This window comes from Falco naumanni, chromosome 1 (assembly GCF_017639655.2).
Source record: "Falco naumanni isolate bFalNau1 chromosome 1, bFalNau1.pat, whole genome shotgun sequence".
Taxonomy (NCBI): domain Eukaryota; kingdom Metazoa; phylum Chordata; class Aves; order Falconiformes; family Falconidae; genus Falco; species Falco naumanni.
Genome location: NC_054054.1, coordinates 23,229,914 through 23,257,724, shown reverse-complemented (window position 1 = coordinate 23,257,724; position 27,811 = coordinate 23,229,914). Strand labels below are relative to the sequence as shown.

Sequence of the window (27,811 nt, the reverse complement as noted above, 5' to 3'; positions counted from 1 at the left end):
GCTCGCAGGCCACGGCGCGCCCTGTGCCGCGCTGCGCATGCGGGGGCGCTGCGGCGGGGCCGCGATCGCTCCAGGGGCCGCGTGTCGCGCCGCGAGTGACGACGACGACGACGGCGGCGGCGGGAGGGGGCGGGGGTAGGGCCCCGCTGCGAGAGGCGGGCGCGGACGGCTGGGCCCGGTGTCCCTGCGGTGACGTCGCTTGGTGAGTCCCTTCGGGCGCGGCGGCAGGTCAGTGGGACGAGGTGGGGGGCAGGCGTGTGCGGCGGCGGCGGCGCAGGCAGGGGGCGCTGCGGACCCCCCCCGCCACACACACAGACACAGACAGACACAGGCAGACACACACACACACACCCCCCCACACCCGGGCGCATGCGCCGCGGCGGCCGTTGGGCTGAGGGGGCTGCGCGTGCTGGGGCGGCGGGTCGCGCCCATCAGGCGGAGGGCGGGAACGGTGCGGTCAGGGCAGCGTCGTTCCCTTGCGGGTGCCCGACGGGGAGCGCCACTCGTGCCTCGTCACCTGCGGCGGCCCTCAGCGCCCCCCTGTGCCCGTCTCCTGGGCATCCTTCCCTCCCTCCCTCCCGGTGCGTGTGGCGTCTCCCTCAGGCTTTCCAACCGCCCCTGTCCCTCGGCGCCTCCCGGGGCCTCTGTGGTGACTTTGCCTCAGGTGAAGCAAGGGCGGCGGTGCTGGCTGGGCTGCCTTCGCACGGCGCATGACCTGCTGCCTCGTGTGGGGAGGGGAGGGTCCCGTGCTGAGGGGAGACGTGGGGAGGGGCTGGCTTTGGGCTAGCCGATGTGTGCTTATTTTTCTATTTTCTGTGTGCAAGGGTCCATAAGCAATGGCAGCGGCAGTACTGAAACCTGCAGTGGTCAGTACTGGTGCGGCTGGCAAAATGTATGGTGGGCAGCCTTCTGGGGAACAGACATTTGGCTAGTTGTTGGGCTGGCAAAGGTTAAGTCGAGGTTAGAAAAATCTGTTTCACATTCTGCGTTTCCCCTTCGAAGTGTAAAGAAGATGTTCTCCCACAGTTGTGCAGTGCTTCTGGGACAGTCTGAGTGCAGCTGCTAACAGGCAGCAGAATGTCTTGCTTTTGTACCCCTCCCATCCTGCTCCCAAGTGCATATTCCTGCTGCTTCCTTCATCACCTCTGCTGCTTATTCAGCTCCTTATTGAGTTGGTTTACCTCATTCATCCAGCAGGAAAGGACCAGAAAATGGCAACTTCTCAGGTCAGAGTTGAACTGGTTTACCAGAAAATGAGATATTGCTATAGGAAGACTGTGCAGCAACTAAGATGAGAGAGCTGGGCTGCTCTTTGGTGTCAGCGAACCATTGATTCATATAGCTGAATCCATCTAATCATAGTCTGGTACTGCAAGCTTACATTTTATTAAAAAAATCACTTTCTGTGATTAAATAAAACAGGAAAGGGTAACCACGGCAGGCAGACCTCACTGTGTCAGTCCTATGTCTGGAAACAGCCTTAATACTCATCACTGTCAAGTGGAAGCAAAATCTTTTCTGTTTGTGAGCACGCAAGTTTCATGGCATCTCTTGAATGCCTTAAATGTAGATTTAAAATGTATTGGTTTCGTTGATTAAAATGGATAAAATGCAGGAGGTTCTCTGCTTTTAGGTTGAGAAAATTGTGCTGGTCCCCGTGTATTAACTTCTGTCTTTTCTATGCTTGCTTTCCACAGAGTGAAGTTACAAGGCAGGATAGGAACTTAAACTTCTGCAGCTTTGCCTGTGTAAAAATATTAGAGTAAGAATACCCAAGGTGGAGCACAGAATGTGTCTTTGAAAGTAGTTTCAGGTTTGCTAAATACTTGCCTTCATTTTGGAGTAAATGTCTAGGAGAGGATGTGTTGCCATTGACTGTATGGAATAATTTTCATAGTGTAAAAAGTATTTTTAATGATTCTTTCTCCCATACATTGCCCCATTTTGCTATTTAAAAAGTCCAAAGCAAGCAAGCAAGCATTTGCACCAATGCTTAATATCAAAGAATAAAGGATATTTTATAGCTGGAACCCTGTTTCTTCCAGACCCTAGCTTAAGTTAAATTTGGTTATGTTTTTCTAGATCTTTTTAACAGTAGAAGTTGGTTTGGGAACTTGGCTGTGTACAATGTGTTAAAGTTTACCTTTTAAAGAGTATAGATACTATAGATTTGCGTGAACCTGTATTATTTAGTTTAAATTATCTTTGCTTTCTTAGGGTTCCCTCCCCCTGCTTAATTGTCCCCCTTTTTCCTGGTTTCACATAGAGGCACTGTGATTTTACTTCATTTGAGGAAAGCTAAGACATGGCAGCTGTTTTGCTTTAAGAGAGTGGTTTTGACCCAGGTTTTGCTTTCTTCTGATTTTAGTTGTTTATCAGAATGGTGCTTGCAGTTGCGAGGCTGGCAGTGTAAGAGCTGACAATTCAAAAATACAGACTGTCTTATGCCTTGGCATTGCAGCTTTCATTGATGAGTTGAGATTTGCAAGAGTGATTACAAATTAAGAAAAAAACAACTGAAAAAGCAAACACTATGAGTTATTGCCATGGTTACTTAAAAACAGTATTTTCTTAAATCTTGAGTTTTAATTTAGTGTTGTCTCAGGAATGAGCATTTCAGTACTAAATGTAAGATTGTGTACAGATTCTAATGATAGATTCATAGCTGACAGTTTCTCTGACTATTTCCAAGCTCCTCCAAAGTAATGTTCCCAACGCTTCATCTTTAAAGCAAGTAACACAAAGTGAGGGGGGGGGGAAGCCCAGAATACAGCTTGCAACTGTTTTTCTTAAGCTTGAATGAGAACCTTTCTCCTGGGAAGGAAGCTTCAAGGCTAAGTGGCTCAAAATGTGTGCAACACTGAGATGGCTGCTTAAAATACAGCTTTACTGTACATAACCCACAGCTATTATATGTCAGTGTGGTCATTTAATGCTGTTCAGCCACTAAAAGTATCCCATAATGATCCTTTACTTTTAGTGGTGCAACTCACTATAACCCTCAGCTAAGTAGCATATTGTTCTGCTGATTATTGATATCAGTACCCTGCTGAAGGGCTTGAATGGAGCTTGAACTTCTGCTGCAGTTGCGAGTTTTACCTGGCTTATCTTTTCAAGGTAGTTGTTGACCTTTGGCTGTCTTGAGTGGTCAGCTCACAGCAGGGAGAGAAACTGATATCCGGCTAAGAAAGCCTGATTTGCACAATAATTTGAAGACCATTTCCATTTTTGTCATCCTCTTGTAGAGGTGGGCTTCCTCTCTCATGACTGTACTGGCAATTCTTTCGATGTTACCTTGGCAGAGAGCTGAGAAGTCTTTCATATGATGATTGCTACATTAATTACTTTAATTTTTGTGTTAATTTCATTTTTGAGAAGCTGTGTGCTTTTGGCAGTATTGCTTTGTTTTGCTCATGTAAAATGAGGTATTGTGGTGACTGGCAGTTTTCAAGGAGGACTGACTGGCTACACTGAACGGAAATGTGTACAAATAAAGACGAATTGATGAGTTGAAAAGGTTTTATATTTTTCAAGGTAAACCTGTACATTTAATTCACTTCTGTTGAGTTAGTCCCTAAATTCTAGGTCCTGATTCTGAGGTACTAACAACTTGGGTTTGCCATTAAAATCAGTGACAGCTGATGGAAGAACCCTAATCAAAGAAAGGAAAAAAATCTCTTTAAGGGTAGCACATACTGATTGCTACAGGGACTTGTGAGTAAGACTGTGCTAGAACATATTAAAAGGCAGGATTGGAAGATTTTTTTAATTACTGTGCTTTGGTAGGGCCTTGGCAATTAATAGTGGTTTGCATTTTTGACATAACAAAGACAATTTTAAAAAACAAACCTTACTATTATCAGACCTGCTATGTATGTCAGCTATGTCTTTACAAGGATTAATATCTGCTTCTCATTTAGAGATTTAACCATAAATATTTGCGACAAGCTCTTCAGCTGCTGTATGTGTGTCAGTGTAACCTGTTTGCAGCCATTGGATTTAGGATATATGCTTGCTGAGCATGGTTCTTTGGCCAGCCTTTACAGAATTCGTCTATATAATCCACCTTTCCCCCCCACCCCGCGTTGCCTTCTGTAGAAAAGGGTAATTTCTGAAGTGTGTAGTTCTCTGTTTTTTTTGTGTTTTCTTTCTAATGGTTTGTACAGATACGGGGGGTGGAGAACAAATTTTCTGACTTTTTTTCAAGTCTGAGACAATGTGTTGATGAGGAAGGAAATTGTACGCTTTTTAGATTTAGTTTTTTGTAGGCTCTCTTTAGCAAATAACTTCCCTGTTAACAGAAAAGCAAGCTATGTATTACTAAAACACAATTTGTGACCTGCACAAGTGCCTTAAAGAATTCACTTAGGGGTGTGTGTATATATATATATTATTATTTTTAATAGCACTGCTTGTCTGATAACTTGCAAAAGCAATTGGAACTATGAATCCTATGACTGCTGCTGAAGTTTGAAAGCTGATATTAGAAATCTAATGCGGAGGGCAGACTGTTCATTAGGCATTCTGAATTAAACGATTGTACAAATTTTAAAAGAAAAGCCTGCGGTTTGGTACCACCTTACCTCCAGTGAATCTCTGTGGCTAAAGGGCACTACTATGTTCCATGAGGCATGAATTCCAGCTTAGTCTTCACTGCAGTTATTGTGTGACCTAATGTTCCTCATGATCTGTATGCTTTTTTCTACATTTTCTATGCTACAATATGCTAAAATAATGAATGGCATGTAGTCTCACAGGGGATGCATGAAGTAATTAATAAAAAATAAAAAAAGAACGTTTACTCCTTGAAATAAGAATATTTTTTATTTTTCTCAAAGGTTGTATTCAACTTCCAGTTGACAGAATGACAGGAATGGAGACTGAAACTGCAAGAGACAAAGCCATGGAAGAAGAAAGCACTGAACAGAAAAAGGAGAGAGAAAAAAAGAAGAGGTCGAGGGTTAAACAGGTGCTTGCAGATATAGCAAAACAAGTGGATTTCTGGTTTGGTGATGTTAATCTCCATAAAGACAGATTTCTCCGAGAACAAATAGAAAAGTCCAGAGATGGCTGTAAGTTTATATTCAGTATATTTCAATAGATAGAAAGTTTTGCTTTCTTCTTCACTGTGTTGCTGGTGACAGTTACAAGTTGTTTTGAAGTGCATGTCCACTCCTGGGGAAGACAGTAATTTCATGCTGGAAGCCAGCATTGGGATTAGCACCTCAGCAAGCAGAGCTTGGTACCAGTTTTTAGAAATTGTATTTCGTGTTTCTCTTCCTTTCTTTTACTATGAACCATAAGTTTCAGGCATCTACCAGAGTAGAAATGACAGGGAGACACAATTTTCTCTTTTGAACTGTATAATTTTAAGAGTAAGCAAACAAACGGGTCATTTTGCCTTTGGAGGTACAGTACTTTACTTGTAGGTTACATATATGCAGAAATTAAAACATCACTTGGATTTGCGGTTAAAAATACTGGGGTTTTGTGTTTTCTGCACAACTTTGGTGTGTGAGAAATGGTGTATTTGCATGTAGGGCTACTGTGGGTCTCTTTCCTTTAGACAATTTTTGACATGGTTGATCTGACTTCAGAGTAGGAAATTGAGCTTGGTTCTGAAACTGCCAGTTTCTGGAGAAATTTAATTTACACGTGAGCTGCAGTGACTAGTATGCTTTTGCTTTTAAAAAACAGTACATGTGTGGTAAACGCAGTCTATCCATATAATTGTTCAGTTAACTGTGTTAAGCTGGATGAACTCTAGACATACCTCTAGTATGGTATGTCTGTAAAAAGAGGTGGCCATTTTCCATCAGAAAAAAAAAATAGCAATTTCCAAAAGTGTGTACTTATGTTTGTTTTCTTAAGGATTCTATATTTATTTGAAGTATAAATCATTAGTTCAGTTGCATTGTGTGAAAAGTGTACCTTCTAATTGCTTCTTATAGTCCTCAATTATATTGAACTTCAAGCCAAGTTTAAAAACACAGCCTTCAGAGGGATAAGATTTACCCTACGTTTTTTGAAGATACTAGAGCTCGGATGTCTTGTAACTTTTTTTATTAAAACTAATACTGCATAGTCTTCTGTCAAGCAGCATGACTCATGGCAACTGAAGTGCAACCAGGGACTCTTTTGTGTTGGGAAGACTGGGTTAAACACTTATTGGGTACTTGGAGAGGCATGTTTTCAATGCAAATTGGTTTTGTATTGTAAAACTACATCAGAAAGGGGGTTTTCTTCCTTTCTTTGCAAAGACAATAGTTATCAGTGGGGAGGTAAAAGAACAAAATTCCTTTGATAAGGGTTAGCACAAAAGACAACTAAATGTAGGTTTCCTTAAAGCTTTAATTTTTACAGCAAAAGTTTTCTGTAAATCCTTGGCAGCATAGTTGCATACTGCACTTATGACTTGCAGATTGTCTCACAAAAATACTAGCAGAGTGTTAATGTTCGATTAGAACACATAACTAATGCTTTCTAGAGTACCATGATTTCATCATTTGCACTTTTTTTTTTAATCCCTAGATGTTGACATATCGCTTCTTGTTTCTTTCAATAAAATGAAAAAATTGACTACCGATGGAAAATTGATAGCTCGAGCAGTTAAAAGTTCATCTGTTGTAGAGGTATTTAATATTTTACTTTTGTAGTTCTGATGCTGGAGTAATAATCACAAGGGTACCGAAGTAGGTGATAACTTATGGAAAATGCTTGTTTATTTCTTATTACTTTCAGTTGGATTTAGAAGGAACTAGGATCAGAAGACGCCAGCCACTGGGTGAGCAACCAAAGGATGTGGATAGTCGTACAGTCTATGTGGTAAGGTTTTACTTGTATACACCTCGTGTCTGGCAGAGTGCCTTACTTCTAACTATGGAAATAACTTTGTTGCTTTTAATTCCTTAAGAGTGCAAAACCTGCTCTGCGTTGTCTGACAATCTAATTGCATAGTGTTATTTACTCTTATTAAAAGCAATAAAACCAATATAAAGCGGCCACATAGTTTTACCAGAATTAGAAGGTAGATTTTCTTTGAGAACATCTACAAGAAACTTTTACATAAATTATAAAAGCTAATAGAATTTTATTGTCTTTTTTTTTTAACCGAAAGGGGGCGACAGTGCGAAGGAGGGAAATGCATTATAGGTCTACTGAACTTGTAATGCTAAGGCCCATGGAGTGGGGTTAATGTACAGTAAATATTTTTTTTTATCGAAAGTGTACTTGTGCATCAGTATTCTTCTTAACACAGGGAGAAAGTGGGCAGGTGGCTGGTTGCTGTTGCTTGTGCAGTGTACGTAAGGAAAATAAATTAAGTAAAGGCAGGTGAGCGCTGGCAGTGGCCATGCAAGAAAGGGATTATTTTGGTACACTGATGTCTTGTACCAGTTTAAATAAGTAAACGCTGAGCGAAGAGCTGCTTCACATGCTGTAAGAAAAAACACTCTTTCATTTAGCTATTACTGCTTTTCACTGGGCTTTTCTAGTTAATGCCATTAGAGGACCAGCACTGGTACCAAAAAATATTTACAAATTACATTAATGTAGTCAAAGCTTTATAATAATAATATTAGTTTTATCAAACAAGATCTGGCAGAGTTTGCAAGATCATCAGGGGTACTTTAGAAAGTACGATCTGTTAACTAATGCTGTTACTGCAAGTGCCTTTGGTTTTGTAACACACAAACATCATCCTTTTAAAGGCAGAATTTACCTAAATGAGCTAGTCTTATTTGAGGCTTTAAAAAAAAAAAAAAGAATCCTCCCAATAGCACACTGTCCTGTCGCTACCTTGATAATGAAATGATTCATTAATTGAAATGAAAATAGCTCTGCTGCTGGAAAAACTTCCCATCTCAACATGACATCTCAAATGTGTCAAACAGTTATTATCATATTGTTAAGCCACTTAAGTGGTAGCATGGAAAGAGATCTGATGGTTGAACTGTCACTTATTTAAAAGTCAATGCTTTTTTTTTTAATAGAATTGAAGCCAATGTGGAATTCCCATTGTCTGTAAAGAAAGTTTTTCATGACTAATGTCAATTTAGGTATATACCTGTAGCTGTTTAGCAGCTGAATTAGTAATTTCAAACAGGCACTAAGCTTTCTGTGATGAGGATACATAATAATCCTGACCAAAATGCCAGCCCATTCAAGTAAAGAGAAGCTGGATTACTCCGATCATTATATTCTTTAACAAAAGCCCAGGAAAGGTTATTAGTTTGGGGTTTTTTTAAAGTAAAATGTGCCAGGCATAGTATTTCCCCAACATGATTAAAGGGACTGCTTAGACAAAATATTTGAGGTGTTCTGTATAATTTTTGGAAAAGATATTCTAAATTTAATGAGCCACATAGTCTATTCGTAGCTAAAGGACATAGCTAAATGGTTTTTAATATTAAGTTATTCTGTAAGACCAAAATAGATAACTGGTGTGGTTTTGTAGGTTACTGAATTCATAGAGATCTTATTTAGAGAATATGTAGCAACCTCTTACCTTGCTGCTACCAAAAAGGGTGGGGTTTTTTGTTTTTGAAGACCAGTGTATGAGTTGTCTGCTCTTTAAACTGCAATTACAGAAATGTTAAGTTATGTTAAAGGACTGGTATGTAGCAGTGGGGGGGAGCAGAAGCAGTCCAACTGTTGGTAAGCTTTGTTTCACTACGGAGTAGGTGAAAGATTTCTATGTTGGATTAATTAGTTAGCTAACTGAATACTATGACCTCTCAACAGGAATGCTTGCTGAAATAAAGTTTCTCAGCATTGTCGCCCCAAACTTGGATGCATTTTGTTGTGACAGCTTTTTAATTGGGTGATAGAGCAAACTATCCAATAGTAACATAGTATTGAGAAAATGACATTTCTTTCTTTTTTTTCTTGTTTTTAGGAGCTGCTTCCCAAAAATGTCAATCACAGTTGGATTGAGCGGGTATTTGGAAAGTGTGGTAATGTAGTTTATGTCAGTATACCCCGGTATAAAACTAGTGGTGATCCAAAGGGATTTGCTTTTGTTGAATTTGAAACTAAAGAGCAAGCAGAGAAAGCTATTGAGGTGAGTAATGGTGCCTCTGGTCTGTTAACATTCTTCGTGATTGTCACTTTGTGTTGTGGTGTTATCTTTACTAGTTCATCTACTGAATTCTTAAAATATCATAATTTAAAAACTTAACTTAGCAGGATTTATTTTCCTGTTTACTACCCCCAGACCTCCAATCAATTCCACTGTTCTTTAAAAGTGCAATTCTGTTAGTAACCTTAGTAGACTTAGTAGAAGCATCGTGGGTATTTTTTGGAATAGTTTGTCAGCCACTTTTGGCATCCTCTGCAGAAAGAGAGATCTGTGTGTGTGTGCGCAACAGTACAATGGCTATTAAATTTCATCAGACAGGCATGATCTTACCTAATTTTCTGTATTTAAATGTGATTTGAAAGTCAGAAAACATCTGTATCACGATGTTAACATGTTTAAAGATATCACACTAATAATGTGAGTCATTTAAAAAGTAAACCCCAACAAACCCACAAAACCCACACCACTGAAAGAACAATTTATGCCTCTCGAGTCCTGAGGAGGAACTACGTCTTTCTTCAGTGAATGTAGGACTGTTGATCTGAACTTTGATGGAAATTCTTCAAAAAAAGAAAATGTGCTTTTTTTAGTAGTGGTGTGGGGACTTGAAATTGCTACTTCTTTTTTTTTTTTAAGTTTTTGAATAATCCACCAGAAGAAGCACCACGAAAACCGGGGATTTTCCCCAAAACAGTAAAGAATAAACCTGTTCCTGCCCTGAACACAAGTAACAGCAGTGTAGTAGGTAAGTGTGATGAAGTTACGTTTTGTGCCTCAGCTTCTGAAGAGAGAATTTTGAACTGCTGTGTTAATGCAGTCTTATTTCATGTTTCTTAAAAACTCTGTAAAAAGGCACATTGCTGATTGGCCAGTGTAGGCTTAAGAATGAAAGTGTGTAAACCTAAAATACAGTAAACTTCTGCCTTTTTGTTTTCCTGCTTGATAAAGCACCTTAATTTCTTTTCATCTGCCACCATTAGTCATTGTTAGGCTGGCAGAACAGCTTTCAGACTGCACAATAAATCATTATCTAAGCATTTAGTATTAGCAAATGTCAAATCTGATAGATTGTTCTAAAAATACTTAGTATTGAAGGGAAATATACAGGCAAGAGCAAAATTATATTTAAAATGGTAGTGCTGTGTTCAGATGGGTTTGTGATTAGCTGACAGTGATCAGTGTTTCAGAGCAAACCTTGCAGTGTTCTCAGCTGAAACTTGCTGTGAGAGAAGTATGAAAATGGTGGAGTTCTGCTTTTCTTCCTCTTTGCAACTCTTGCTATGTGAGCAGAGCAGTCTATAGCAGACTTAACTTTTCACAGCATATTTACAATTCGACTTTACATGATTCATAATTACTCAAAAAACCCTGGAGGGTATTTCTGAGAAAATAATCTCAGATTCACAGTTAAGCATGTTTCCAATAAATACAATCTACTATAACTCACAAAGCATCACAGAATTTTACAACTTTAATCACTGAAACATTTTTCCTTGTTTCTGATTTCCCAGACATCTTCCCAGTTTCTTCTTAAGGATAATGATGAAGAATCATATGTTGCATTCCTCACTATCATTCTTTGTTGCATCAGTAACTATGATTTTTTTGGTTTAATAGTTACTAAGAAGCAGCCTGCTTTTTGAACCATGTTTTAACCTAACCCCACTTAAGATGCTCTGTATTGCTTCATACTGCATCCTGCCTGTTGCAACTTTGAAGCAAGCAGATAGTATTGAAAATAGTTTGGTTTTTTCAGATTGGTTAAGTTAATGTTCTTTAGTAGGGAAATAGTTGTTCATTACATAGTTCATTGGGAGAGTATCTCCTTTTATTCTCAGAATACAAATTGGCAGTCTTTTTTTTATTTTCTTGTCTTTGTTGTTTGCCTGTAATGAGGAAGATATCTCTTCTCAAAGAGAAATAAGGGATGACATAACAAAATCTGCATTTGTTAAGGACAAGCAAAGTCTAGCTCATTTCTTTTTAGTTTGAGAGTAAAGTACTTCAGGAATCCTGTAGTCAAGCTGCCCTTGTGACCCAGAGGTCACTTTGTGAGACCGAGAGTCTTATCTATGGCGGTTTTTTCCTCCTCTGCTTAAAATGCCTAGGAAGAACTTTGGGACAATGTATTGCATCTCTTCTGTAGTTAGAGATGGCAGAGACAGGCATTTCGTTTAAAATCCCAGATTATCATGACACATGATACTGTGATTGTTTACTTAGGTAAGTTTATCTACTTTTTAATCATTGGCAGTTTTAAATATTGTAATTTTTAATGCAGAAGAGAAGAAAAAGAAGAAAAAAAAGAAATCCAAAGTCAAGAAAGAGAGCAGCGCACAGGCAGCTGTAGAGACAAAGGAATCAAACACTAATACTTCAACAGAGCAAGTACCCAAGTCTAAAAGACATAGGACTTCATCAGAGTGTTCAGAAATGGAAGGAACTGAGACTCACAGGCAGCCCTCAAAGAGAGAGAAAAGAAAATGGGACAGAACAGAAAGCTCAGAGGTACCTTGGGAAAGCAGGCCAGGGAAGAGAAAAAGAACCAGCTCTGGAGATGGTGAGACATCAACTCCAAAAGTCAAGACGACTGTTCAGAAGGATGAAGTAGGTCCTGTAAAAGAAGAATCAGAAGCCCCGAAAGATTCCAACGGTAAGGTTTCTTGCATCTCTTTTTAGTATTATTTATATGCATGAATTAAATGGCACACATATCCCTTACAGATGACAAATGGTAGGCTTAGTAATGAGGGAGAAGTCTAAATAAGGAGAAAAGCTTGGGTTAAAAAAATCACATTATTTGCAATTAAAATTGTATTTGTAGCGACCCAAGTTAAATAAATAGGAACCTTGATAATGCTAGAAGGTAACAAAGAAAGAGGGTTGCAAAAATATGTAAAAAGTGCAATCTGTGTGATACAGATGGATTAGTGAACTGCCCTGTTTGGCTGCCAGTAGGTTTATTACACTGTAAAGCACTGGTGAAAGATTCAAATTTCTGTCTTTGAAAGACTGAAAACTTTGTTCTGCTTGGGTCAGTAAGTGAAAAATGGTTGATAAGGTGGAGGCACAACAAGGTCAGTTAAGGAATATGTGGTGTTCCCTGCAGTTAAATTTAAACCTGGGAATGAGTCATTCCAAGGAGATAAGTTACATGGAGAATAGGGCAGAAACTTTTTAAGTCTGAAAAAAGAGCCTCACTTAAGCAAAGTATGGATTACATGGTCAGGCTAGGCAAATGGTGACAGTATAGAAATCTGGACAACTTGATTCCCAGTTTCTTATATAAGGAAAAAAAAGCTAATTGATGGGATTAAAAGCTGCGTTTAAATCACATTCGGATTCAAAAAAATCAAGGTAGTTGAGCAAATGACCTAGAAATAGGCAGCATTTTTTTCTTGATATGGCATAGCAATATTTACTTTCAGGCTGTATTTTATGTTACCCATATATCTTTATCAATATTAGATCCTTAACATTTTATTTTACTTTTGAACTTTTAATGTAGATGTTTCTGCAGAAGATGACAAAGATAAAAAAGACACATCCCTTTCAAAATCTAAAAGGAAACACAAGAAAAAACACAAAGAAAGACACAAAATGGGTGAAGAAGTCATTCCACTCAGAGTACTCTCCAAGTAGGTTATGTAACATAACTGACTAGCTTATGGGGTGGCTAATGCGTGGGGGAAGTGTTGTATTTGTATATATAGGAGAGCATTTGACCGTCCAGTTTCTGAGCAAACTGCAAGCAGTTTCTCAAGTATTGGGGGTAGGTGGGTGGGCTAGCTTATTTTTCAGTAATGAATTTTTACTGTCCCACTAACAATCCCAGCTTGTTCCATTTGATTGATCCACAGATTAGGCAGGCTGGGTGGGCTCAGCTTGCTTGGCTTTTAGGCTGCAAGAGTCTTGCAGTACAATTTTGCCCATTTGTCCTTTATTTTTTGCAAGCTAGTCAACTATGTCTGTTCTGCAAAACTTAGGCATTTGGAACATTTTTAGTCTTACTGCTTTATTTAATGTGTTTGTGTCGAGTGTGTTAAGAGTGCAGTTACATGAATTCAGTTACAGCAAACTTCTCCCCCCAGGTCAAAAAATCTTGAGTTTATTATAGTCATATACAATGGTTTCAAAATGTTTCAAATTTTCAAGAATTTAAATCAAGACTTTTTAAATCGTTTTGTCTTACAGTCCATCACCATTGCTAAAGTGCAATTCCAGGTTTTGAGCAACAGAGTTGCATGTTAGCAACAGTATTAGCCTGTAGCTGAAGGTTAATCAAGTACCAGTAACTGTAAATCACACCTGGTTTCTTTGAAGTAACAGGAAACAAAAGTGCAAAGTTGAAAATATTCACGTCTCTGTTGGGGTCTTAGGAGTCACCACAACTAAAACATGGAAGCACTTACTTTTTTAGTCATCCAGCAAGTACCTCCATGTTAAAGTAGAGGGGGTCCTTGCCATTTCTTTGCGATCTTGTGCTCAGTGATGCAACTGTGTACGTTTTAACTTGTGGAGGCCACGTGTGCGGTGCAAATACATCTTGTTTCATATTTTTTTTGATAAATGTATTGATTACAAAGTGTTAAGTTGATAAAAAAGGATCCACCATCACCAAAACATGGAAGCACTTACTATTGAGGAACAAAGCAAGTACATCCACATTTAAGTTGTGGAGGTCCTTAAGGGGAGACAAATGGTAACAAAATACACAAAACCAGAAATCAAAAACAAGGCATATACAGAATTATGATAACACAGGTGTAATACTGTAAGTAGGCTTCTTTGAACTGTAGCAATTCCTAGTAGTGTGTTCAAAAAAAATCAGGATCCACCGCCACTGAAACATGGAAGCACTTACTTTTTTAGGCAGCAGGTACCTCCATGTTAAAGCGAAGGGAGTCCTTCAAAATTGAAAAAAATTACTTCAAATTTAGAACATGCAGGCCACTGAAAAAATTCATCTTGTTCGGCAAAACTTGTTGAATCTTGTTGGAGAAGCATGCCTTCCATCAGCTTATGGGCAAAATTCTTCTTTTCTGGATGTAAAAATCTAGCTGCAACCGAAGTAAAATCCTGGATGGTACTTCAGTATTGCGATCAAGATTCACCTCTACTAAAACATGGAAGCACTTACTTTTTTTAAATCACAGAAAGCACCTCCATGTTAAAGTAAAAGGGGTCCACAAAAAGCGGTAGTTATCAACGAAGATTGTCCCCTTCTGCCGAGATTTTGAGACTGCTGCATCAAATAGTTAAATTAAATTTTAGTTAACTGTACTAAAGGGCAGGGGAAACAAAAAAAAAAAAAAGTTTTAAAGAAGCATAAGACATTGCAGATACTTGCCTGACTCTCATTCCACATGGTCTCCTCTTCCTTCGACTCAAGTTAACAAGTACCTCCTTGAGCTTGTATTTATACCATACCTTCCTATGGAATGGTGTTGCCTTTTTATCTCGAAGAATCATTACGTGGGTCTTTTGTTATTTTAATGTCTTTGCTCTGTTGAGAATGTATGATCCTGGGTGAGTCTGGATGCTTTTTTGAAGTATACAGTTGTCAATGTTAACAGCTAAAACCATTACCACAAGATATCCTCCTCTTTAAAAATCCTCTATCAGCTTGTTTGATAGCACAGATTAGGGTAACAATGAGTCATTCTCACAGTGGCACTATAGGCATTGTGTTTCTTTGGAGCAAAGCTCTAGCTGTTTGCAGAAACATCTCCATGTTAAATGTATGTAAATATATAAATTGCTTCCATGTGGTGGTATTTTTTAACCAAAATGCATTTGAATAGTAAGGAATGTTCTTGTCTCGGTAGGTTTTTGGCAAGTTTAACCAGTTGTTGATTTTCCATCAATGATTTCGCTAGAAAATAACTGACTGATTCTTAAAATAGTAGCAGGAGTGGGTTCACTGAACTAATTCAGTGAATGAAGAGTTCACTGTCTCTGAATTAACTCTTAATTTAGTACCTATTCTCTGTGTAGTTTTAGCAGAAAACACAGTTTGCCAAGCTGTTCTGTATGCCCTCTGAATACATAAACCGAATTTGGGAGTCACTTTATTCACATAATAGCTTGATCTTGTTAGAACTTGCCTAGAATATGAAAAGCTAAAGCTAAATAATAAAAATGCAGGTAGTGGCAAGGCTTTATTTGGTGTAAGTGCAGGAAGATGGTAAGACACTGCTCACCAAGTTCAGCTTAAGCTACTGTTTTGTCTTAAGTTATCATTGACTTTCTAAACACTGTTTTCCTGTTTATAACTGACATCCTGTGCCTGTGTTGCTGCTTATAGGACCGAGTGGATGGATTTGAAGCAAGAATATTTGGCCCTTCAAAAAGCCAGTATGGCCTCCTTAAAGAAAACAATGTCTCAAATCAAACCTGAGCCTGTGGGAGAGATGGAAACAGAATCTTGTGCACAGAAAAAGTCTCAGTCTCAAAATAACAAATGTAATCCTGTTTGTGATGTTTTTTGCGTTTTTCATTCATGATTCTAGTACGCAAACATGTGATTTTTAGACTCTGGTCCTCCAGAAACACTGCAAAATGGTTTTATTTTTCATAATGCTGGTCCTTTCTCTGAATGCAAAATACTATTGAAAGCAACCCCGCCTTCATTTAGATAGATGGGGACTAAGGAATTTTGTAAGTAAAGACTAAACAAGTCATTTCAGCCTATTCCAGTAGCACTTTTTAAGTTCAAGCAGCTTTTAAGAGAATTGTAGTTATAAAAGATTCAGAGAGAGTGGTCAGGAATGAGCTTTTTTGATGATGTAATTTGGACATGATTTGCTTAGTCTTAACTATACCTGCAGTGATTTGAAAAATAATTTAAGTCATTCAAACCCAATTGCAAGCTATTTTTTTACGGGCTTTATGGTTAAGGTGCTTTGTAAATATGCCCTCTTAGTTAAATTTCTGCATTTTTCAGAGTTAGTTTTTTGCTCTGGATCCTCTTTACTTCACTAACTTCAAAACTGACATTTCAGTACCTGTCTGCTGATTTTTTAATCGGTTTAGAACTGACGGTTCAACTATTAACTGTAGTCAATAGAATATAAAATATTGTTATGAGATGATCCTGTAGGCTGTGTAAACTTCTTTAAGATTCCTTACTTGGAGCTGTTTGCTTCCCCCACCACCACCCACCACCACTTACATTGACTTTGCCTTTTAAAGTCATGACCCTAGATAAAAAAACAAAACCAAAACCGCCGAACAACATTTGATGCCCCTTGGTTCGTTTCATGTGTACATCATGTTGCTTATGTGCTTTCATAGCACCTTTCGTTTATCAAACTAATGCATGTAAAAAACTTTCTTATTTTTCACCTGTTTTTAAATGGAACAGCCAGCAGTGGAGATTCTGCCCCTCCAGCCAAGGCTAACACAATGGGGCCTCAGTTCGTCAGCGGAGTAATTGTGAAGATCGTTAGCGCTGAGCCCCTGCCGGGCAGGAAGCAGATCAAGGTAATGCCTTTGTAACCTCAGGGTAGCTGTTAGCCTTTCCTCTTGCAGTGCCCCCCAAATGTTTGAATATGGAATACCATTTAAACAAGTCTTACAGATTTTCTTTTGTTTTTTTTTAATTTGTTTGGGCACTAGCTGTGTCCAGATTCTTCTCTAGTGCCTGTTAATGGCAGATTTTACAACGGCAAAATAGGGTAAAGAGGGTGTTTCAAAGCAAAAATCAGCCTTTAGAGTGCTTTGAGCAATGTCAAGTTTATAATGAAAATAATGCTCTAGAGGGTGAGTAGTTCTTTCCAGTTTAAAAAGAGAAGTTGAAGACAAAGTGGGGTGTAGTGCTCTGTATTTGTCATTGCGCCAGTCATTCTGGCACAATCCAGGTAAAGGAATCTGTAGAAGTATATTGGAGTTTTTACCCTTAAGAGGAATTTGAGGGCAAGAAAATGCTATCTGCATGAGAAAAAATGTCTTGTTTTTTAGTAAAAAAATTACAATTACAGAAACTCCATTTCAGCAAGAGTGACAGCAGTAGATCTTGCCCAATAATTCATTCACTCATTTCTTTTTTTTTCCTCCTCTATGGCAAGTGCTCTTTTTTCTCAATTTTTAAAAAAAGTGTTTCAGATAGGTTTGCTTTCTTGTCTTGATATGGAAGTAACACGTGTTAAAATATTCTCTTTTAAGGAAAATAGCAGTTTTAATGTGCATCCTTTTGAAATGAAAATATTAAGCTTTCTAAAGGAAATAATTAACTTTTTCCAGATATTCACCAGTTGGGTGAATAAAAACTGGAGTTCTAACAACTTAAACTCATGTTGGAATAAATATTCAGATTACTTAGGACAGTGAGGGTTTAGTTCAAAATGTGAGTTCTAAGAGGACTTGGCAAACTGTATTTATTTATAATGTAGTGCATTTGAAGTCACTGGCTCCTTGCAAGTCTGTGAAGTTTAGTGTGTGCATGAATCTAAGCAAGACGAGAGACCGTCTCTCTCACTGAAAACAAACTGATGATAGGGTTTCAATTTAATCAGTCTTATCTGCCTGGGAATATTTGTAGTCAGTTGTCTGAGTGCTGGAGACACTGAGAGAATGTAGTAGTTGTCACTGTTAAAGTTCGAGGGCCCAATTGACTGTAGCATACATCTATCTTACAGTGTTAAGTCTGTGTCACAACATATTGTGCTTGGGGGGTAAGCTTACTGTTCCCACAACAGTTGAAAATCCAGGTATTCCTAGTTATGCTTTTGGTTTAGTTTTAGGGAAGACACACTTTATGAAAGGTTAGGTTGGCCTTTGTCATTATTGATCATGTCTTTGGTTCCCATAATAAGTAGATAAGCAAAATAGTTTACAAAGTGTTACCATACAAATAAAGCAGCATTTTTAGAGAGACATGCAATTGCAGAATACAACTGTAGTTGGAAGAAGTAATAATCGTTGTAGTGCAACAGTTCTTTTTTGGGTCAGCAGTGGAAGCTGCAAACTATTCTCAATGCTTACTGGATTTTTCTGGCCATACTAGTTGCTTTTATGGAAGGTGCAACTCTTTGACAAAATCTTGTTTCTTCTGTGTTCTGGACTGTCACAGTTGCAGCAGACACTGCCACAAGGCAATGCATCTAGGATTTTTCTCTTAATAAACTTCCAGAATTGATTTCTGATTCTGTGGCAGGCTTAATTACTTCTGCACACTGAAAAGGTCTTTACAGACCAATTTTATTATAATTTTGATGTGTTGATTTCTTCACTGCTTTTTTTTATTTTGCTTTTAAGGTGCTTGTCAGAGATTGTAACATTTGCCAATTCCAGTACACTGTTTGGGTCGTTGCTGTTTCCATGTAAGCATGACTTTGGGGTACCAGAATTAAGAGTGAAAAACAGCTTTGGTTGGCTCTCAAATGATCTTAACAGTATTGGCACTTAATTTTTGTTTTGTTTTAAGGCTGTCCTTGGTAGTGGAGGGTTAAAACCAATGTGCAATTCTTGAATAGAGGCATCTTCCTTTTGAGCTGCCTGCTGTGAAAAAAATTGACTAGGAATGTGTGGTGGTAGTTAATTTCCCTAACAGCAGGTATTACAAGTGAAGTACTTCATCTGAAAGAGAATGTGTGACTCTTCCTCCTTCAGCTGTCAGTGAAAATTTTCAGGCAGAGGTCATTTCATAAAGATAGGAAGGGTTGGTTTACTACTACTCATTTCAAATAATCTGCAATGAATGAGCTTGCTTTTATATATTTTGTGCATAGAATGAAATTACTTTTCTGTTGGACTGGCATATATCAGTGTTATAGTACACAAATAATTCTAAAAAAAAAAAATCCATGCAGATACGGTATTTAAATAAATGGGTAATTACTGGTGCTTCATTAGTAAAGTTATTCTTACGTAAAAAAAATAGCATCTTCAGGATTTACTGCTTTGAATTGTTCTTGGAGAGCAGGATGAAAGATAAACAGATGTTGTAGAGTCATAAATCAGAATTCAGTTATAACCTTCTCAGGAAGATATATTCAAAAGTATTTCACAAGAGATTCATTGATTAAATGTAAAAGTTCATTTACTACCTTTTGTTTCATTTTTTTGAAAATATCAGTGACCTACAAATTGAATGGTCAAAAAGTCACTCTCCTGATATTCTATTTTTAAAAGTCTGTTTATGGTCTGTGTTATCTCACATGCTTTGATAGGATGCTTTGGCAGTGCTGGCTGACGTTGCTTATGTTGACATGCTGGAGGGAGACACAGAATGTCATGTCCGTTTCAACACTCCTGAAGATGCCCAGATTGTCATGAGATCATACAAAGAAATACAGATCAAAAACAACTGGAAATTCGAAGTTCTTACTGGTAAGACTTCTTTTTTTAATGCTAATATGAGAGAAGACTTTAAGTGCTGTGAGATGGATTCTGTCGCAAGGTAGCTTTAGGAGTATGTTTAGATGTCTTGGTTGCAGAAAAGACTGCTTTTATTTTTTTTCCCGTGAGTAGTCTTATTTTGTTGTTTCGCTTATTTTGCTTATTTTACAAACACCAAAATTATTTATTATTTATTATTTATTATTCTTACAAAGTAGCAAAATGGGGGTTTATGCCACTGTTCTGCGCAAAATATTTTGCTTTTTTATCAGCTTAGTTGTGTTGTTTTGAGATTAACTTTTTAATGTTGCTTTTAGTGGCAATGAACTGTAGAATTTAATTCACATTTCAGCTTTATGAATACAACATTCTGATGATACCGAAGAACTTTAAGATTTTCTTGAAAATACTGAACTTATATGTGAAATAAAAGGGCAAGGATCTAACAGCATGGGTACACTTACAGAGGTTTTGGCACTTGCCTTCTAAATAATCTTCCTCTTTTTTCAGGAAATTGAGTAACTTATGCCAAAGTATACCTTTTTAAGATTGTATGTACACGAAAATTTTTACTGACTGGTGTTGAAACAGCATCCTAATGTGTGGGTTGTTTTTTGGGTTGTTTGTTTCGTTGGTTTTTTTTTTTTCTGAAATTACTCTGTGTTCTACATTCATATCTTGCATTAGATTGGACTAGTCTTCCAAGTTTAGAGAAACCTCTTTATGGAAGTGAGGGGCTGAAGAAGCAGGGAGAAGGGAAGTCTCTCAAACTTTGTTACTGTATTCATAAAACTTTTACATTCTAGACATACACTAAAAATCCTAAATGTGTGAAAGAACAGGTAAAATGATCTAGGTGAGATTCTCTTCATCTGTGGATTTAAATATTTTAACACACTCCTGCACAGATCCTCGCATAGGGCCCCATACCATGCATGCAGGAATGTTAACCCCTGTAAATGTCAATTAAGGATTGCAGAAGGAAGAGAATAATGGAAGAATTAACCTTCATGATAATCTCAAAGTTAATTAAAGTTTGAGACTCACTGAATGCTGCTAATGTCATTTGGAGATAGATATGTCTCCAGAGTGTTCTGTGTTCCAGAGATCCAGAAGCAACTTGAAATATGCCATTTTACAGCTGTGTGCTCTGTGTGTAGTGTGTATTTTTCTCTCATTTTGTATCCTCATATAGAAGAGTGTAGTAGTAGATTAGGAGTAAGTACTACATTGTAGGAGCATTCCATTCATAGTTTTAAGATTATTTTTTTCTCTAACTGGTTCATTGAAATGAGAATGGAAAGGCTTCTAAAGAACGCAGGAGTGACTCACAGTAAGGATTTCAGCTTCTCTTGGTGGCAAAGGTGAGAGAGAAAGAACCTTTAATGCTCCCTGCTGCAGGGACTAGAGCTTTCCCAGTAATATTTTACTTTTTAGGACTTGACTTTGACTAAATGTCCTCGGATTTTCATCTGACAATATAGTAAGCATCTGTGATAATGTTTAGTAGGTGTTACTGTGGTTGAATGAATAAATAATTCTGTTAAAATGTGTTCAAAATCGGTTCTTAGAATTATTCCATAACTTCTGTGGGAATCTTTTCCAAGATCACTTGGAAACTTTCCTGTAACTGAAGATTTCCCATGAGACTGTACAACATTACATCACATAATTCCCGTCATGATAGTTATAGCACAGACTAGAAGAAACGGTGGCAAACTGCTTCTTACTGCAAAACAGCTTCTGAGAAAACCTGCAAATTTATTTCCTCTCATATTGCCCTCCAGGTTTAAATATTCCCAACTGCCCATGAAGTTCCCAGGGTTTGCTTCTAACAATGGTTTTGATGAAACAAAACAATCACAGTCATTCTTACAGTATTTTTTTTTTTTAATGTTTGATTTGTTTAAAATAAAGAAGAGGTTGAGTACATAGTAAATCAAAGGACCTCCAAGTACTATGGTGAAACTTTAGCTGAAACTGAGCTCCTGCTAATTACGTGTAGGGAGCGATGTTTGCGTATTTCCTCAGTTCTTCTTGTTAAGTTTGTGAAACTCCTTGCTCAGGAAAATTTAGTACTGGATAGCCACGGTTTGTAACTGAAGAGGTAATAAAATGCACAGGACCTCAATTCAGGTCCTGTCCAACTCGTACAGGACAGAGACCTTGGCATCAGCTTTAAGCTGATTTTAGGTTTTTCTTTCCTTTATTCACCTTGGTGGGTGTTGGTCAGATGTTGCAATGCTGTGTGACTTCTCTGACTGGGAAATTTAAGACTGATGGAAATACCTGTTAGGGAAACCTAAAAAGTATTTTCACCTGTGTAAAGATTCCTTCTCATAGCTGAAAACACTGCATCCACTTGCATTTAATACTTTTATTCATGTACTGTAATGTTAATTCATTTTTCAAGGTGATCATGAACAACGTTACTGGCAGAAGATTTTAGTGGACAGACAAGCTAAACTTAACCAGCCTCGAGAAAAGAAACGGGGTACTGAGAAGGTAAACTGCAAGTCACTTTTTTTTTTCCCTTTACAGCCGTGGTTGAAAATACAACTCTGTTTCTGGGTAGGTCTGCATTTCTTTGATACTTTAGTGTTTGGGTCCTTATTTAATCCAGTTAAATCACTTTCTACTGACTTTGCAGGAGGGTTTTACAGCCACAAAATAACGTCTGGCTGTCCTGGTCCTGTTGCCAAATGCAAGGCTTGTCTTTATGGAGACAATCAGAGGAAGTTGTCCACGACTAAAGGCATGAAGTTAATTTGTAAGCTGGATTTCCTTTAAAATTCTGTCTTGATGAGCTCCTTAAAAATTAAGTATTTTCATTTGCTGTAGTGTAGTAAAAGTCTAGTGCTGCGGTCTTAATTCTCTAGTATGATAGAGAAAATGGTTGTCTTCAGAGTTAATCTCTCTTTCTCACAATTTACACAAACACATAGTTCCATGCTATGGTGAGCACTGCTGTGTTCCTAGTTTAGTCAAGAGTCTATGCACTAGTGTGTCTGTGTTCTGATCCAGAAAAATCTGATTGCTGCTGTGAGCATCCGTAGCTGAGCAGCTTCCAGACCAAAACTGGCTCACATCTAGTGCAGTTTCCTTCCAGCCTTGGGAAGCCTCTCAGGCCACAGTGTAGACAAGAGTGTTGCAATGAACTTGCAGGCTGTAGTCTCCATGCCCGCCCCAGAAGATCCTTCCAGGCGTGAGGCGTTCTTGATTAAGTCAGGCAGATCCTTTACTTGACAGAGAGGAGCCAAAGAGTATTTCACAGACATTTTATTGCTAGATTTACTTCACAAACATTGCAGATAAGGCTTCTGAGTTGGCTTTAGCCTGAATCTTTATGCTGTTGCTTGCAAAACTTCAAAATCATCTGACCTTAGTTATTTGCTGGTGACTTTGGAGACTTACTGTTTCCTAGATGCTATTGCGTGCATCACTGCAGTGAACATTTCCTAGTTGTTCCGTGTATAATTGACAAATATTACATGGACCTAAAGAAACAGTAATTGTACAGCTCAAAACTTGTCTTGCACAAGGCATGTTTTCATATATTGTCTTGTTTGTCTAAATGTTCTTTCAGCGATCACATAGACAAATGAATCTAGTTCTGTGCAAAAAAAAATTCCCCAAATGACTGATTTAATTTTCTTAAAAGCACAAAAATGGCATTGGCTTTAGCTGTTATTCTTTAATATAAGCAGTAAGGGAATGTGAAAACTGTACAGCTGTAGAGCCTTTTACAGAGCGCTGCCAGGTTTTTTTCAGTTTTTTTAATGTATTTTACGTTTTTTAACAGAAGGTGCCAGTGACACCTTTGAGGCCAGTTTGGACTGTAGGTGTCCTGCTCTCAAGTGTCTGTTCTTCATCTTTTGAAGAATGGTATTTGTTGACCAAACTGGTGTAAATTGTCCAGTAATATACCTCATATAGGCTTGCAAATATAAACCCTCTCACTTCTGCCTAACAATAGCAGCAGCAAGGGTGCAAACTCCTGCTCCTCCCCCTTACCCATCACCTTGCAACTCTGGAGGTGTTAACTTCAAAGCTTAGGGAATACTATTTAAATGCTAACGTTGTTAAGCAAAACGTCAAGAAAAGAATGCCTTGCTGTTTAACCCTTTCATTACTTTTTTACAGCCTGCATTCCAGAACTATAAACTAATAATGAGAAAAAGTTTCTTCTTCTGTTCATTAATGTTAATTTTAATCTTCTATTTGAAATTTATTCCAAAGTACTCACAAGTGGACTTCATTTGAAGGTCACATTAAAAGGAAAGAGGAAAGTAATATAATGATTAAACATGTGTGGTTGAATATGCTATTAGTGTATCTTCTTGTAAAGATCTTTTCTGTTAAAGGTTTTTAAATCCCTTACAAGATCTCTTTTTGAAGATGAGCATTTGCCTATTAGGTGGTTTATATTTATAGTAAAGACAGCATCTTAGACTTTTCCCGTTAGTGTTTAAATGTAGGCTTAAAAGTTACATTCATGTAAGCTCTTATAGCTGCATTGATGTCAATGTGAGTATTTATAGTAATACTTAACATATTGTTGCATGGATGCATCCCATTACAGGCACAATACAGTAACAGAGCACAGAGATGCTTTTGATTGTAACCTAAGCAAGTTGAGATTCCGCTTTTCCTTGTGTTCTAAAAAGTATAGGCTTACTTGGCTGTCCTGCAGTGGGTCCTGTGGCACACCAGAGTAAGGGTTAATGGTAACTTCAGCAGAGGGTTTCTGGCTAATGCCTTCCCCCGCGCCCTCCCCCCCCCAAAAAAAAAAAAAAAAAAAAAAGTGGTAGAGATTTTACTTTCTCTGGCATAGTACTTATAATAAACTAAATGGCCCAAAACCACTATATATGCCAAGTTCCCCAGAATTTGTGGCTAATGCCTAGCCATCCTTTGGAGTTAAAAAGGTGTCAGTGTCTGGCAGTTTCCCCATGGCTGGTCGTTCATTGTCAAGTGTATGGTCCCCCCCTTCCAAATCCATGTTCTCTTTAATCTGTTTTTCAACTGTGTGATAAAAAAAACTTCAGCGATGCAGTGATACAGATTAAAAACCTTCCTGCCAGAAATGTTTCTTCAGGGTAGTGCCAGTTTATGGAGACCTAAAGCAATTCCTCAGTTTGTAGCCTTAAAGTCTCCAGACTGATTAAAGTCTGCTGTTCACAAAGTGAAGGCCTGCGTGCCTGCAAGCTTTCCATTTGGGTACTTGTCTTCTGGGGGAGGTGCTGCTGAACCTAATTTACACCTTATACACCCCCTTACACAGAAGGAAAGGAGGAAGTTTAAGGGGGTGGGGGTGAGAAGTGAGAGGCATTTGGTGAGCAAGTGAGAATAGGGTATTTGTGAAGGGTAAAATAATTTGCAAAATGTAAGGGAAAGGAGGGTAGTGGGAATGCCTGGGCACAGCCCACACTATTCTCTCCTGATTATGCCTGGGGCTTGGGGCCTGTGTCCTTGCAGGGCTGACCAGTTCCCTGTCTGTGTGCCGGTGGGGAGAGCACAAATAAGCCCCTTTCCCTGATTCTCTGAAGTGGCTGACAAAGGAGGGGCTGGGTACCTGTTTGGAGACATGCATAGTGGTGTGCTTAAAAAAAGGTGCTGATAATGGATTCAGTAGCTGAAAATGGGAATCCATGAGGCCTGTTGCAAATTCTGATGTGCTGGTATAGAAACATTCACTGGTATGAACCAGGCAGTTCATATATTAGAGCTTTCCTTGCAGTGTTTGTGATTGTCCATCCCTTATGTTAAAGGAATGAGCCACCATACTCTTTGCTTCTTTTTAGAGTTCAACATTTTAAATCCTTTTTTCAGATACCAGAGAGTAAATGTAACTCTTACATATTTAGATCAGTTTTACTTCTGGAGAATGGTTGAGAAAGTAATTTACCAGAACTTACGGCCTGATGCTGTTGAGAACACATGAAGGATTGCAGTCAAGTTAAATGCTGGGGGGTGCAGGGGGACCTACAGGTAAAGCTGGCAGTGTACTTACATTGCAGCACAGCAAACAATACATCCACATAACATCAGTGCAGAGCGTAATTCCTGATGGCATTAATCAGTGCAGCAGGATTCCTTGGGCTTCCCTGCTGTGTACAAGATGCAATGTGTACAGGACATAGCTGTGGCTAGCCATATGGATAAATAGCAAATAATTTGATTTATGTGGGACTCTTTTTACGTCTTAGCAAATTATTTACTGGACTGTCTGGTGAGCAAGTGCCCCTTTACTTAAGCACCAGCTAATAAGTTTTAGTAGTCTCCATCAGATAAATTAATGTGGATTTATACTGATGTTACAGATGTGCCTAGATTAACAGGAGTTTCCTGCTTTCTCACTTTTTGTTCAGATTAAAAAGCCTGCCTTGTTACTTGCATTTTGGTTTTTTTGGGGTGTTTTGTTTTGTTGTTTTGTTTTGGGTTCTTTCGTTTGTTTGTTTTAAATCTTACTCATTTAACAGTTACCTCATGAGCTCATGAGGAATCTTGGTGGGGCAGTGCGGTAACAAAGCTTGTACCTTTGCTTTGGGTATTAGTATGACTTTGTTGCAGTGCTGTGGTTGAATCTGTGAATGTCCTACTATTATGGAGCTTTAAAAACAAGTATGCTTTCAATGTTATTCTCAGTGTTTTGTTTTCTGCCTGAAGACACAGTCCACAGAAATTGAAAATTTCCAGGTTAGTTACGTTCCACAAGAGTGTTTCTCCTACCTCTGTACTGGGAGCAGCTAACCCAGGTACCCTAGTAATTTAGGCAATCTCCCTAAAATGCAGCTGGAAACAAATCCCTGGTCAGACAGGGTTTTGAATCAGGGATTCCTAGCATCAGTGTTCCTCCAAACTGCACCGTTATTTCTTGAGATTAATTCTCAGCATGGTTGTGATATGTATTGTGCTGTTTTCCTGTCCTGAGGGATAGTCCCCATCTGGATTTCAGTGGTTTTGTTTCTTTGCTAACTGAGTGTAGAAAATGACATAATATTCATACAGTGGTTTTGTTATGGGCTGACCTTGTTTTTCTTACATCAGTAACAATGCAAATCTAATAGAAGGGTAGGGTTTTTTTTAACCTGCTGTGGGAGACTCTGTTTTGGGATTTTTTTGAAATTGTAATTTTGTTGTCTTCAACCATGTTGGGAGGAAGAAGGGATGAAATGAAAGGTGCTGCACTGCCCAGAGGCTGAAGAGTGCCTTACTATTTTTGATGTTTCAGAGGCAATGCTGAAATAAATTATAGCAGGGCTGCTTTTAACTTATTTTTTTTTTCTCAAATGTATGGGTTAACTCAGCTGTTCAAAGGTAAGCTGCTTCTTATGAAGTTTGGTAAATCAATGAATAGTATGTTCATTATTGTAAGATAAAATTGTAGCAATATAATTTTCCTCTAATCTTTTCTACAATATTTTTCCTGTTTGCAGTTAATTGCTAAAGCTGAAAGAATGAGACTTGAAAAGACGCAGCAAACAAGTAAACATATTCGCTTCACTGAAGATAACTAACCAAGACGGATTGTGATATTGGAAGTGAACTAGTTTTTTTTAAAAAAAAAAAACACAAAACACAACCGAAAATAAATCTCACAAACACCACGGCTTATAGCAACTAAATAATTTCTAAGAAACCGTCAAAACCTGGTCCATGTGATTCATAATTCTGCAGGCTGCAAGTATAAAGACTGCTGTGAATCCCATTTTTAAGTAGTCTGAATGTTTACTGCTTCTGAGCCTTTACATAAAGCTTTCTGGAAAAAATGTATTATGAGATCTTGCTTTAGTTCACTTCTGGTTTTGGGGTTTTTTTGTATGTTGAAGTTTTATACAATAGGTTATGGAATAAAATGCTCAAGAAATTTTCTGTTGTGCATCTCTAATTCTTTGGTCTGCTTTATGACACTGTAAGTAGTAAAACTGGTTTGTGCTAAGTAAACCTCTCTAGGCCTCTGTTCAGTCCATTAGACTTTAAAAGTACAGTAGAATGACTATATAATCTTCCATCTATTTTAAAGTGGCTAGGACTGTCAGAAAATCTGAGAAGTCTGGAAGAAAATTACATTCATGAAGTGCACACAAAACTGAATTTAGCTACTTTTTTTTTAGAAGAATCCTCAGGGGAAGAAATAACAAAGCCTTTGTTGTATCTGGTAACTCTAGCTGCAGAAATAATTCTCACTTACAGATGCATGTTAAAAGTTGTCTAATTCACAAGTTAAGATGGTGACCTTAATGTGCTTTAAAGTGTTTCTTTGTAGACTGGCAATATTTAAAAACCTAAAAACTAAACATAAAATTGGAATGATACAGAAGGTGCAGTTTATGTATGACTAAGACTACTGTTAAATGTGACTTTACATTAATGAAGAGCTTTATTTGT

At 38.2% G+C, this 27,811-nt stretch overlaps 1 protein-coding gene across 5 annotated transcripts; it reads left to right on the top strand.

Annotated features, from left to right (window-relative positions):
- The first annotated feature begins 78 nt into the window (after positions 1-78).
- LARP7 (La ribonucleoprotein 7, transcriptional regulator) lies at positions 79-27,291 on the top strand. Of its 5 annotated transcripts, XR_005826616.1 has the most exons (14): positions 79-202; positions 4,839-5,072; positions 6,532-6,632; positions 6,742-6,825; positions 8,897-9,061; positions 9,716-9,824; positions 11,361-11,732; positions 12,588-12,717; positions 15,387-15,544; positions 16,446-16,564; positions 19,252-19,411; positions 21,834-21,925; positions 22,071-22,190; positions 26,860-27,291. XR_005826616.1 is itself a non-coding variant. In XM_040585324.1 (13 exons), the coding sequence occupies exons 2-13, from the start codon at positions 4,865-4,867 to the stop codon at positions 26,938-26,940; spliced, it is 1,779 nt and encodes a 592-aa protein (XP_040441258.1). In that variant the 5' UTR covers positions 79-202; positions 4,839-4,864; the 3' UTR covers positions 26,941-27,291. The 5 variants fall into 5 exon arrangements, 4 of the variants coding, with proteins under 4 accessions (XP_040441258.1, XP_040441271.1, XP_040441272.1 ...); XM_040585324.1 differs by lacking the exon at positions 22,071-22,190; XM_040585337.1 differs by lacking the exon at positions 22,071-22,190 and having other exon boundaries at positions 102-202; positions 4,857-5,072.
- The last annotated feature ends 520 nt before the right edge of the window (positions 27,292-27,811 follow it).

What these genes read in the sequence shown, in the direction of transcription:
- LARP7 (XM_040585324.1), top strand. Translation starts at nt 4,865, where the DNA reads ATGACAGGAATGGAGACTGAAACTGCAAGAGACAAAGCCATGGAAGAA. An exon ending in AAAGTTCATCTGTTGTAGAG is followed by an intron (nt 6,633 to 6,741) that starts GTATTTAATATT and finishes TATTACTTTCAG; the next exon opens with TTGGATTTAGAAGGAACTAG. An exon ending in ATAGTCGTACAGTCTATGTG is followed by an intron (nt 6,826 to 8,896) that starts GTAAGGTTTTAC and finishes TCTTGTTTTTAG; the next exon opens with GAGCTGCTTCCCAAAAATGT.